Source organism: Oncorhynchus masou, chromosome 28 (assembly GCF_036934945.1).
Source record: "Oncorhynchus masou masou isolate Uvic2021 chromosome 28, UVic_Omas_1.1, whole genome shotgun sequence".
In the NCBI taxonomy this organism is placed as follows: Eukaryota; Metazoa; Chordata; class Actinopteri; order Salmoniformes; family Salmonidae; genus Oncorhynchus; species Oncorhynchus masou.
The window spans coordinates 51556797-51567898 of NC_088239.1; the positions used below are offsets into that span (position 1 = coordinate 51556797).

General features: G+C 43.4%; 2 protein-coding genes across 2 annotated transcripts; one reads left to right on the forward strand and one right to left on the reverse strand.

Annotated features, from left to right (window-relative positions):
* The first annotated feature begins 3 nt into the window (after nucleotides 1-3).
* On the forward strand, nucleotides 4-4888 carry tmem119b (transmembrane protein 119b). The gene is made up of 2 exons (XM_064942478.1): nucleotides 4-208; nucleotides 2451-4888. The coding sequence occupies exon 2, from the start codon at nucleotides 2463-2465 to the stop codon at nucleotides 3372-3374; it is 912 nt and encodes a 303-aa protein (XP_064798550.1). The 5' UTR covers nucleotides 4-208; nucleotides 2451-2462; the 3' UTR covers nucleotides 3375-4888.
* Nucleotides 4889-4988: 100 nt separating this feature from the next.
* Nucleotides 4989-9066, reverse strand: LOC135517838 (iron-sulfur cluster assembly scaffold protein IscU-like). Its single transcript, XM_064942484.1, has 5 exons — nucleotides 8896-9066; nucleotides 6280-6393; nucleotides 6026-6136; nucleotides 5776-5854; nucleotides 4989-5642 (listed from the first exon to the last, which is right to left on the reverse strand). Exons 1-5 carry the CDS (start codon nucleotides 8995-8997, stop codon nucleotides 5551-5553), a joined length of 498 nt encoding a protein of 165 aa, XP_064798556.1. The 5' UTR covers nucleotides 8998-9066; the 3' UTR covers nucleotides 4989-5550.
* Nucleotides 9067-11102: the final 2036 nt, after the last annotated feature.

An 11102-nucleotide genomic window follows, 5' to 3' on the forward strand; every position in this document is an offset into this window, starting at 1 on the left:
GGAAGGAGGGATGTGTCCTAATGGCAAAAAACTTTTTTTTCCCTTCTGTGCCGGTCAGAGAAACCTCCAGTCTAAAATCTGAAACTGTAGAAGTTACTGGAGGAGGTGAGGCAGGCACGTTTTCCCTCTTGTTCTCTCAGTCCATTTTCCTCTCTCAAGCATCCACAGTTTCAGAGGAGCCTTTTCTGTGTGACCACTTCTGTAGGAGGTGAGTAGAGCCACTTCTATTCATTTACTTTCACTGTACATTTTACCACATAGGGAAACAGATGAAATACTAGCTGATAACATTCTTATCAAATATGAGTTAACTTTAGTGGACAGGTATGACCTCACATGACCATTGCAGTGCAGGTCAGCTACAGTGACAGCATCATGACATGTCTCCAGGCAAGCAGCCCGCCAGCAGGGAATCAGGCTAGTTCAATAGAGTTCCCCAACAGGATGTTCTCTGAGACCAATGGGTTTCCCATATTTGCATGAGACATTGTGCAGATAAATGTGCGGTGAATAGAGCTTTTATTTTTTGAATTATCCAATCGTATTAAAATGTTTGTATGTTATTATTTCCCACACAAAGGCAGTGCTAAATGTATGACTGTTGAAAAATGTCTGATCATCTCCATCTAATGGTATCTTGAACACTTCAATAGAGACTAATACATCTGTATCCTTTGTGTGTGTTCGCATATCTGCATGTGTGTGAAAGTATACATTAAGGGGGAATGGGCAATAAACTGTAGATGCGCTCCCATCCCCCCTTCCCTGATAAGTGCAATGCCTCATGTGGCCCAGCTTGCACACAGATGGAGTGGGAAAAGGGGGTAAAGGAGGGGGTTGGTTGGTTTATATGGACCAGGCCAGCATTCTAGTCCAGGGCTACATTCAGCAGAGCACAACTGTGGAACATTCAGATAGAAATATTTTGTGTAGAAAATACATGCTTCTGACATGTTGAGTAAGGAATCATGACAACTCTATTAATTACATTTCTATCGGCAATGATCAGTTGGTTTTTCTCAGTCATTGTGAAAGTAGGTGTTAGTTCTTCTTGTTATTGCTAGGGTAACGTGGGGTAACCAGCCCCCTCTAAGAACAATGTCCAACTGCTAACACATAAATGCAACGTTTGGTAAAAATGTGGTATGTGGATGATGGTCATGCTAGGCAAACAAACTATGAAGGGAAATAAGTGGCTGCAGTTTACACTTTTTTAGTTATTTAATCATTTTTTTGTTGGAAAGGGGCATTTTTCCCAAATACCGGGGTAACATTTTTAGTTGAGCAAAAGTAGTGGCAGCCAGGGAAAATAGGTGACAGTGGTTTATGTGAGAATTACCCGAGGGAGCTAGTTAACCCACGTTACCGTAGAAAATTGTTTTAAGCCAAATTCAATTTCAGGGAAATGAGCGGTCCATGATTTATTTCTGTGAAGAAGCATGAAAAGCAGCTGTTGTTTAAATAAATATCCAAAATAGTTATTAAAAGATCGGGACAGGAAGCAATGACATTAACATCAGATGACGTGACTCTCACATGGACCAAAAGCAGATTGACAAAATGGGATTAACGTTTTAGCCATGTAACCAAATATCATTGACTGGTCAGGAGTTTGGCCTAGATTCGATCAGTTCCGCTTTAACCCACGGAGGTGTAACTGCATTGAAGCTGTCATATCAGCAAGCGACTCGCGGCGTTATACCTATCGCAGACATTTCCACCAAGTCTCATTCGTAGAAATCCCATGCAGCCTTGTTACAAGTTTAACATTGGAATGTGTGTTGTAATCTACAACTCGATTAGGCTCATATGAATTTGTATTATTTAGTTCTATTAATGTCATTATTTCTATACTATTTCATTCTGAACTTTGAACGTGGGTAGGATGTGTGTGGCTTCGTGACAATGACCACAAGAGCAGCCGCTCACCAATTTGACAGCTCCAATGCAGTCAATTTACACCTCCTACATCGACTCAACAATGATCTGCTGTGCCGTTTTCAGTTATTGTGGGTTAAGGCCAATCTGATTGAATCTAGGCATTTGTGTACATCTACTGTGTCTGTCTGTGTGCATTGTCATTGTGTGTGTCTGCATGTGACATGCTATGATTTGAATCCAGACTTTAAATCCTGCCTGCCTCTCATCAGTTCTCAGCTGCTGTCTTGGTCTTAAAATTTCATTTAGGGCTCTACAGCTATAGACATTCTATCAAGAATAGAAATTACTCAGAAGATATGTTCATTAATTGTAGATGGGTGAGGCCTTTACAATGTTCTGTGAAACACACACAAAGCAGTAGATGTTAGCTGTCACTGTTAGACACAAGAACAGCTACATTAATTGCAAACACCTCTGTTGATAAAAATCTGTTTAATTCAATAAGTGGAAATGCAAATTGACAACAGTTACTGCAGCAGCACTGACACTGTTCTTGTTGTTTTCTGCAGGTCCTACAGGAGATGACGTTCCTCATGGCACTTCATCTGATTTGTCTTTCTGTGATGCTCTGGTCCAGCAGTCCCAGTCTGGCCACACCCCTCCCTTTCAACATTTCCTTGGAGGGCAGCGCAGAGGGGGAGGAGCTGGGCAGCCTCACCCCCACCCCTTCCTCACCTACCACCAGTGGCCCAGCCTCAGAGTCCCCAACCACCTCAGATGGCTCCACTCACATAGAGCACTTCCTGCTCAGCCAGATGGTTTACTTCCTGCAGGAGAACATGCTCCTCATCCTTGTTGCCTCAATCCTCTTCATCACCATCTTCCTCATCCTCTGCTGTGCTTGCATCATGAGCCGCAAGCGGAAGGTCAATGCCTACTACCCCTCGTCCTTCCCCTCTAAGATGTACGTGGATCAGAGGGACAAGACCGGAGGTACCAAGCTCTTCAACGAGGTGCCAGAGAAACCCTCCAATGGGCAGCAGGCTGAACCAGTTGACTCAAGCAAGCAGCTCCAACAAGACATCATGAGGGCAGCCAAGAACCTCCGCACTCCCTCCAAACCTCCCATGGGTGAGCGAGAGGGAAACAACCCCACACAGATCGCAGCAGCTGCAGAGAAAAGTCCTGATGTGAATGTTCAGGCTGAGGGAAAAATCATAGAGAAAGACAACGAGCCATCAAATGCACCTGAGCAGAGCGAGGAGGAGGTATGCCAGCTCTCAGACAGTGATGCCCAACACCGCAGCTGCCCCAGGCAGCCAGAGATCCTTCCAGGACAGATAGGCCTAACAGAGAATGATGAGTCACTCACAAGAGCTGAGCTTCCATCTGGCCAAGGGCACTCACAAGCCAATCAGGAAGGGGATAGGCAGGAGAACTCCACTGTCACGCAGTCTATTCCGTTGATCACTGGGGAGAAAACAGCATTTTAACTATGTTGGACAGTGGACCATTGGAGGCTGGTGGAAGGAGGAGCTATAGCAGGACAGGCTCATTGTTATGGCTGGAATGGAATCAACGGAACAGATTCAAATAAGTGGTTTACATATGTTTGATCTCGTTCCATTTATTCCATTCCAGCTATGACAATTAGCCCATCCTCCTATATCTCCTCCCACCAGCCTCCACTGCATTGGACAATATGTTTGAGCTCAATGGTTTGGACGCTTTTGCATGAGTGACATCTTTAAGGCAAAGCCATACCAAATTATGTCTATTCAGTTGTATGTAATCATATACTTTTGTTTCCCAGTAGCCAGCTTTCCATGTCGCTCCCTAAAGGGTATATGATGTAACCATAGACGCTGTAGTCTAGCGTTTGTATTTGTACAATGCCCAAAATATTGTTATGGCCTTTTATTTCTCTTCCACTCATTGGTAGAGAATTTTAGGGCAACATGAGATTGCTTTCCCTTTTTATTTAACTAGGCAAGTCAGTTAAGAACATATTTACAATGACGGCCTAGGAACAGTGGGTTTACTGCCTTGTTCAGGGACAGAACGACAAATTTTTACCTTGTTAGGTCGGGGATTCGACTTTGCAACCTTTCAGTTACTGGCTCAACACTCTAACCACTAGGCTACCTGCCGCCCCTTGAAGAACAAATATGGATAAGTAGAGGGGAAGTTCACCACGAGCACATCATGGTGCAGCATCTGCAACAACTTGAACTTAGCATGTTTCCTACATTAAGGGAAGTATTTCTGCATTATAAAACCTCTGTTTATCGTTTGGTTGTCAAATGTTTATCCCGTCGCTTTAAACATTTCCATTAAAGAGTCAATCCGGAGTTCCAACAATAACAAAGCAGGCACCCAGCCACTTGTTTCAGTAAACAGCTGAGGGATGGGGCTTAAGAAACATAACGACTCTCAAAGTCATCGAGCTATGGATGCAAGGACTGAGCAGCCATGAGAGCAAACTGATTGTGAACCATGTTTTGAAGCTATAGTGTTTGTTTACACTTTGTTCACAAACATTGAAGTAAAACAAACTTATAGTTGGGGTTCTGAATGGGTACGACAGATTAAGCTCATGAAGCATTTAAGTTAGTCGTCAAGAATCAATGCCTACATAAGTATTCTAACAGTCAAAGAAATGTGAAGCAACTGCAGATTGTTGTCCCTTAAAGGGCCAGTTGCTCAGCTGCAGACCCAGGTCCTGGGTCAGAAGTTGGGAAAGCATCCAAGTGTCTGTTCTACTTGTACAATACAGGCTGGTTAGTCCGGTGTGGTTGATGCACACTCCAAAATGTTTGTAGAGATGCCGACTTTACTTCCATAATTGTACTTTGGTTGAATAAAGTAGATTTTATGAAGACCGTAAGAAACAGCAGCATTCTAAAATGTGTTGTGTATTTGGGTAGGTAATGATAAAAGCAGAACCATTTAGCTGAATGTATGAAGTCACATATTTAACATGGCTGTATGCTGCCATCTAGTGTAGAAATACAGCATTTCCAATTTATCTGGTAGTATTCACTACATCTGACAAAGACAAGGTAATACCAAAAAGCTGGTTGACTAAATGACAAACAGACATGCCATACTACTTACGCATTACTTTATTACTTTCCATTAAAACCAGGAATTATGTCTGAAATGTCAAAATAGATACCTTGATAGTTTGCTACCATTTTACATCTTCTGCATTACATCATTGCCATCAAGCCATTAGTACAGGAGTGTTGATGGAATACTAAGACAAACTTTTAAGGATTCAATACTTCCACCACTGTATCCAGAATCACATCCATACCATGACAAAAATACTCAAGCACAAAGCAAGCAAACTCCTGTACACTCGACTCACTTCACATTTTTCACTCCTGAAAATAAGGTTTACTTTGTACCAATCCCCCGATCAGTGCCCTTAAAATGTGCGTTAATGTGACAGGCTGGAGTAAAGATTTAAAAAACAATGCCACAGGGGCTTGGTGTGTACACTGTGCCATCTATGTACGTTGTATGGGTGGACATAACATGAACTAATTTAAGGTGCCCCATATATAGATAGAAGAATGGTGGAGTGGGGATCCAGGACTATACTTTGAGTGTCCCCTTGGTAGTAGGGTGCAGGACACTGGTGTTCAGACATTGGCAAAGCCCTCAGTTGCTGGCGTTGACTGCCTCAATCTTGCCATCCTGTTGTTTGAGACGGTAGTCATGGAGGGCAGCTTTGATGGCATCCTCAGCCAGCACTGGAGAAAAAGGCAGTGTCAGGAATTTCAAATGGTTTTAAAATTAAGTTTTAAAAAATGGTTTAGAATTTCACAACTTGTTAAACAGTTTGGAAAGAACAGCCTTAGATATTAGACTGAAATAAGAGCTTACTAGAGCAGTGAAGTTTGACCGGTGGAAGACAGAGCTCTTTGGCAATATCCGTGTTCTGTATGGTCAGTGCTTCGTCAATCTGAAAGCCAAGCGAGCAACATTCCATCAACCAAGAAATAAACTCCACCCAACCATGATATGTAACAGGAACAAACAAGCAGCGTGGCAGAAAAGACTGAAATGCAACATTCAGACAGAACAGTGAAAGAGGAAGCAGAGGAAGTGTCATGGGTGCAGAATGTTCACTCACAGATTTGCCCTTCACCCACTCTGTTACCAGGGAGCTGGAGGCGATAGCTGAGCCGCAGCCAAACGTCTTGAACCTGGCATCCACAATCTTCCCACGATCGTCTACCTCAATCTGCAGAAAGGAGTCACTTTATTCAATGATGACTTTTGTCCACAAATGAATTCATAAACAATGTAGTCACGTTACTAAACACATGCGTGGTAACTAAATAGAACATGCCGCTTCTCTGCAAATCCTCCTGGGGACCAACGTACCTGCAGTTTCATCACATCTCCACAAGCTGGGGCACCCACCAAGCCTGTACCCACATTCTTGGAGGTCTTGTCCAGGGACCCAACGTTCCTTGGGTTCTCATAGTGGTCCACTACCTAAAAATTGGAAAAAGGAAGGAAATGTCATGGTTAGTCATCATATTGTTGATTCCACTTAATTCACAATTATGATTACCCCCTCTTGGGAACATGCCCTGCTGCTGTTACAAACATTCACATAACAGCATCTGTAATCACATTCCAACTGTCTCCCAAAAAAGCAGGCTCAAGGCTGAGGAATCTTGCATTGCTGTTATGTAACAAGTTGACGTTACGTAAGGCAAATTAAAATAAACAGATTAGGACAGGGCTCCACTGCGCACAACAGTAATTCCTGTTGCAACCTCCCTCCCCCCAGATGTAATAGCCATGATGCGGAGTCATTCTCTACACTATTAAACAATGCTGGGAACAAAGATTTGGATGAGATCATCATTACGAGGATTGCCTGAATATCCTAAAATATCAGGGCCTCGTTTCACAGAGCCCGAGTAGCATTAAGATCATTGTTAGAACCATCTTAAGATGCATCTTTAGTCGCCGAGCCGTTTCTCAAAACCATAGTTACTGAAGTTGCACTTAAACACTTATTTACCTCAGACCTCTCATAGAATAGCTAAGTGTGTCATTAGATGCTTGTTTTTGCCATTCCGTCACTTTATACACAGAAGAGCACCGCTAAACAAAGACTCAACTCTGATGGGTCTCTCTGGAACTGCCGATAACTTCAGAATGAAGTTGACTACAAACATGTCTTTGCAACTAACAAATAAGTGAAGGATAAGACAATGCTTCTACTGACTGAAAAACATCAAAAGAAAGATGCGCAGGGTCCCTGCTCATCTGCGTGAATGTGCCTATGGCATGCTGCAACAAGGCATGAGGACTGCTGATGTAGCCAGGGCAATAAATGGCAATGTCCATACTGTGAGACGCCTAAGTCAGCGCTACAGGATGGACAGCTGATCGTCCTCGCAGTGGCAGAACACATGTAACACCTGCACAGGATTGGTACATGCAAATATCACACCTGCGGGACAGGTACAGGATTGCAACAACAACTTCCCGAGTTGCACCAGGAATGCAGAATCCCACAATCCCTCCATCAGTGCTCAGACTGTCCGGAATAGGCTGAGAGAGGCTGGACTGAGGGCTTGTAGGCCTGTTGTAAGGAAGGTCCTCACCAGACGTCGCCGGCAATAATGTCACCTATGGGCACAAACCCACCGTCGCTGGACCAGACAGGACTGGCAAAAAGTGCTCTTCACTGAAGAGTTGCAATTTTGTCTCACCGGGGGTGATGGTCGGTTTTGCATTTATCGTCGAAGGAATGAATGTTACCGAGGCCTGTACTCTGGAGCGGAATTGATTTGGAGGTGTAGGGTCAGTCATGGTCTGGGGCGGTGAGTCATGGTCTGGGGAGGTGCGTCACAGCAGCGACAAACTGAACTTATTGCAGGCATTCTCAATGCTGTGCGTTACAGGGAAGACATCCTCCTCCCTCATGTGGTAACCTTCCTGCATGACAATGCCACCAGCCATACTGCTTGTTCTGTGTGTGATTTTCTGCAGGACAGGACTGTCAGTGTTCTGCCATGGCCAGCGAAGAGCCCAGATCTCAATCCCATTGAGCATGACTGGGACCTGTTGGATCGGAGGGTGAGGGCTAGGGCCATTCCCCCCAGACTTGCAGGTGACTCGAGTCCAAGTCGCGTTATGTCACAAATCCATATGTAACAATGCACAAACAGTCTATTTTCTGCCAATTTTACCCACTCACTTTCTAATTTGAAAAGCATACACGCTCGTAAAAATAAATAAAAAAACACTAATTTGGGTTTCAATGTTCAGACCGAGCGCTAAATACTCCACCACACAGACGAGACCTTCGTCCAATAACTTGTGTAATGGAACTGCATAATGATCAAGGGACACACTAATGTTGGTTCAACAGAAACCGAGTTACTGTGTAAATGTCATTTCCGAGTCTAATAAAGAACCAAAATCAATTAAACTACGTATTGCCAGGGCTACCACTATAGAGGTCACTGCATGTCACCTAACTTGCTAATTTATTTACGCTAGGTACCTGTTACCAAAATAGCTGTGGAATTAGCTAACAGCTCAGGACAGAACAGATTAACCGTCAAGTAGCACTTGTCTCAATTGACATGCTGCTATACATGAAAATGGCATTGGCAGGGAAAAAAAAGTGAACATAAAAAAACGAACATGTTAAAATACAGTTAACTAGCTACCTTTAGAGTACTCTAAATTAATACTAGGCAAGACATGTGACGCATGTTACCTAAACTACCGCTTTCTTTAATGAATATATTTCAACTAGCTAACATCACTGTATGACAAATACATAACAGTTCATCAATGCTACCTTTGCTTCTGGGCAAGTTCAGTTACCTAATATAGCTAGTTAACCTACTAAATTAGTTGCCTAACGTTACTGCGCCAAGCCATTCATGTTGTTGGAAGAGTTTACGACCGCAACAGTGAAACATGGTTGAATTTATCAGCTATCAAACACAGCTAGTTATTTTTTACCTTCTTGTGGTAGGCGGCTTGGGCTTTATATTCCGGGGAAGAAAGCCTTTTGATCACAACAAGAGGGGTGATGCACTTCTTTGCAGCTACTAGACCCGCCATGTTCACGGTTTGTCTGAAATGACGCAGTCTGAAACCATGCGAGCGCCTACCTTTATGGTGCTTTCAAGACAACTGTGAACCCTGAAAAATACGAGGTCAAATCATGACGTCTTTTGGTTTTATTTGTATTATTAATTTAACTAGGCAAATCCTTTAAGAAAAAAATCCTATTTACCAGAAGTCAAAAGAGCTCATGCGGGAACGGGGGCTGGGATTAAAAATAAAATATGAATTTAGGACAAAACACAAATCAGGACAAGAGACACCACAACACTAGGTGAAGAGAGACCTAAAAACGACAACATAGTATGGCAGCAACACATGAAAACACAGCATGGAAGCATCACAACAACATGGTAGCAGCACAAAACATGGTACAAACATTATTAGGCAGAGTTAACAACACAAAGGGCATTGGATGTAGAGATGGAGACAAAACGGTCCAGTTTGAGTATTTCTTGCAGCTATCTAGCTTTGTGTGTGCTTTGGGGACCGGTAACAGAATGTGACTGGCAGAACAGGTATTGTATGTGGAGGATGAGGGCTGGAGTAGGTATCTCAGATAGGGGGGAGTGAGACCTAAGAGGGGTTTGTAAATAAGCATCAACCAGTGGGTCTTGCAAAGGGTAAACAGAGATGACTAGTTTACAGAGATTATAGAGTGCAGTGATGTGACATATAAGGAGCATTGGTGGCAAATCTGATGGCCAAATGGTAAAGAACATCTAGCCATTTGAGAGCACCCTTACCTGCCGATCTATAAATTACTAATCTAGCATTGTTCGGATGGTCATCTGAATCAGGGTTAGTTTGGCAGCTGTGGTGAACGAGGATCGATTACGATAGAGGAAACCAAGTCTAGATTTAACCTGAGCCTGCAGCTTTGATATGTGCTGAGAGAAGAACAGTGTACCATCTAGCCATACTCACAAGTACTTGTATGAGCTCTAAACCCTCAAATGTAGTAATCACACTGGTGGGAGAGGGGCATTCTTCGTACCAAACCACATTACCCTTGTTTTGGAGGTGTTCAAGACAAGGTTAAGGGCAGAGAAAGCTTGTTGGACACTAAGAAAGCTTTGTTGTAGAGCGTTTAACACAAAATCCAGGGAGGGGCCAGCTGAGTATAAGACTGTATCATCTGCATATAAATGAATGAGAGAGCTTCCTTCTGCTTCAACTATGTTGTTGATGTAAATTGGGGAGAGCGTGGGGCCTAGGATCGAGCCTTGGGGACCTCCCTTGGTGACAGGCAGTGGCTGAGACAGCAGATGTTCTGACTTGACACTGCATTCTTTGAGAGAGATGGTTAGCAAACCAGGCCAAAGACCCCTCAGAAACACCAATAATCCTTAGCTGGCCCACAATAATGGAATGGTCTACCGTATCAAAAGCTTTGGCCAAGTCAATAAAAATAGCAGCACAACATTGGTTAGAATCAAGTGCAATGGTGACATCATTTAGGACCTTTAAGGTTGCAGTGACACACCCATAACCTGAGTGGAAACCAGATTGCATACCCAAGAGAATACTATAGACATCAAGAAAGCCAGTCAGTTGATTATTGCCAAGTTTTTCCAACACTTTTGATAAACAGGGCAAAACAGAAATTGGCCTATAACAGTTAGGATCAGCTTGATTTCGCCCTTTAAATAAAGGATGCACCATGGCTACCTTCTAAGCAATGGGAACCTCCCCAGAGAGGAGAGACAGGTTAAAAAGGTCAGAGATAGGATTGGCGATGTTAGGTGCAGCAACCTTAAAGAAGAAAGGGTCTAAACCATCTGACCCAGATGTTTTTTTTGTGGTCAAGTTTAAGGCACTCCTTTAGCACCTCGGACTCAGTGACCCCATGCAGGGAGAAAAGCGGTAGGAGCATCGGGGATAGTCACATTAGAAGGGGTAGGAGATGAGGAAATGTTGGAAGGGCAAGGAGGCATGGCAGAGTAAAATAATAATCCTGACTTAATGAACTGGTGATTAAAAGAGGTCAGCCATTTTCTCCTTGTCAGTAACAACCACATCATCAACATTAAGGGACATGGGCAGCTGTGAGGAGGAGGGTTTATTCTCCAGGTCTTTAACCGTTTTCCAGAACTTCTTGG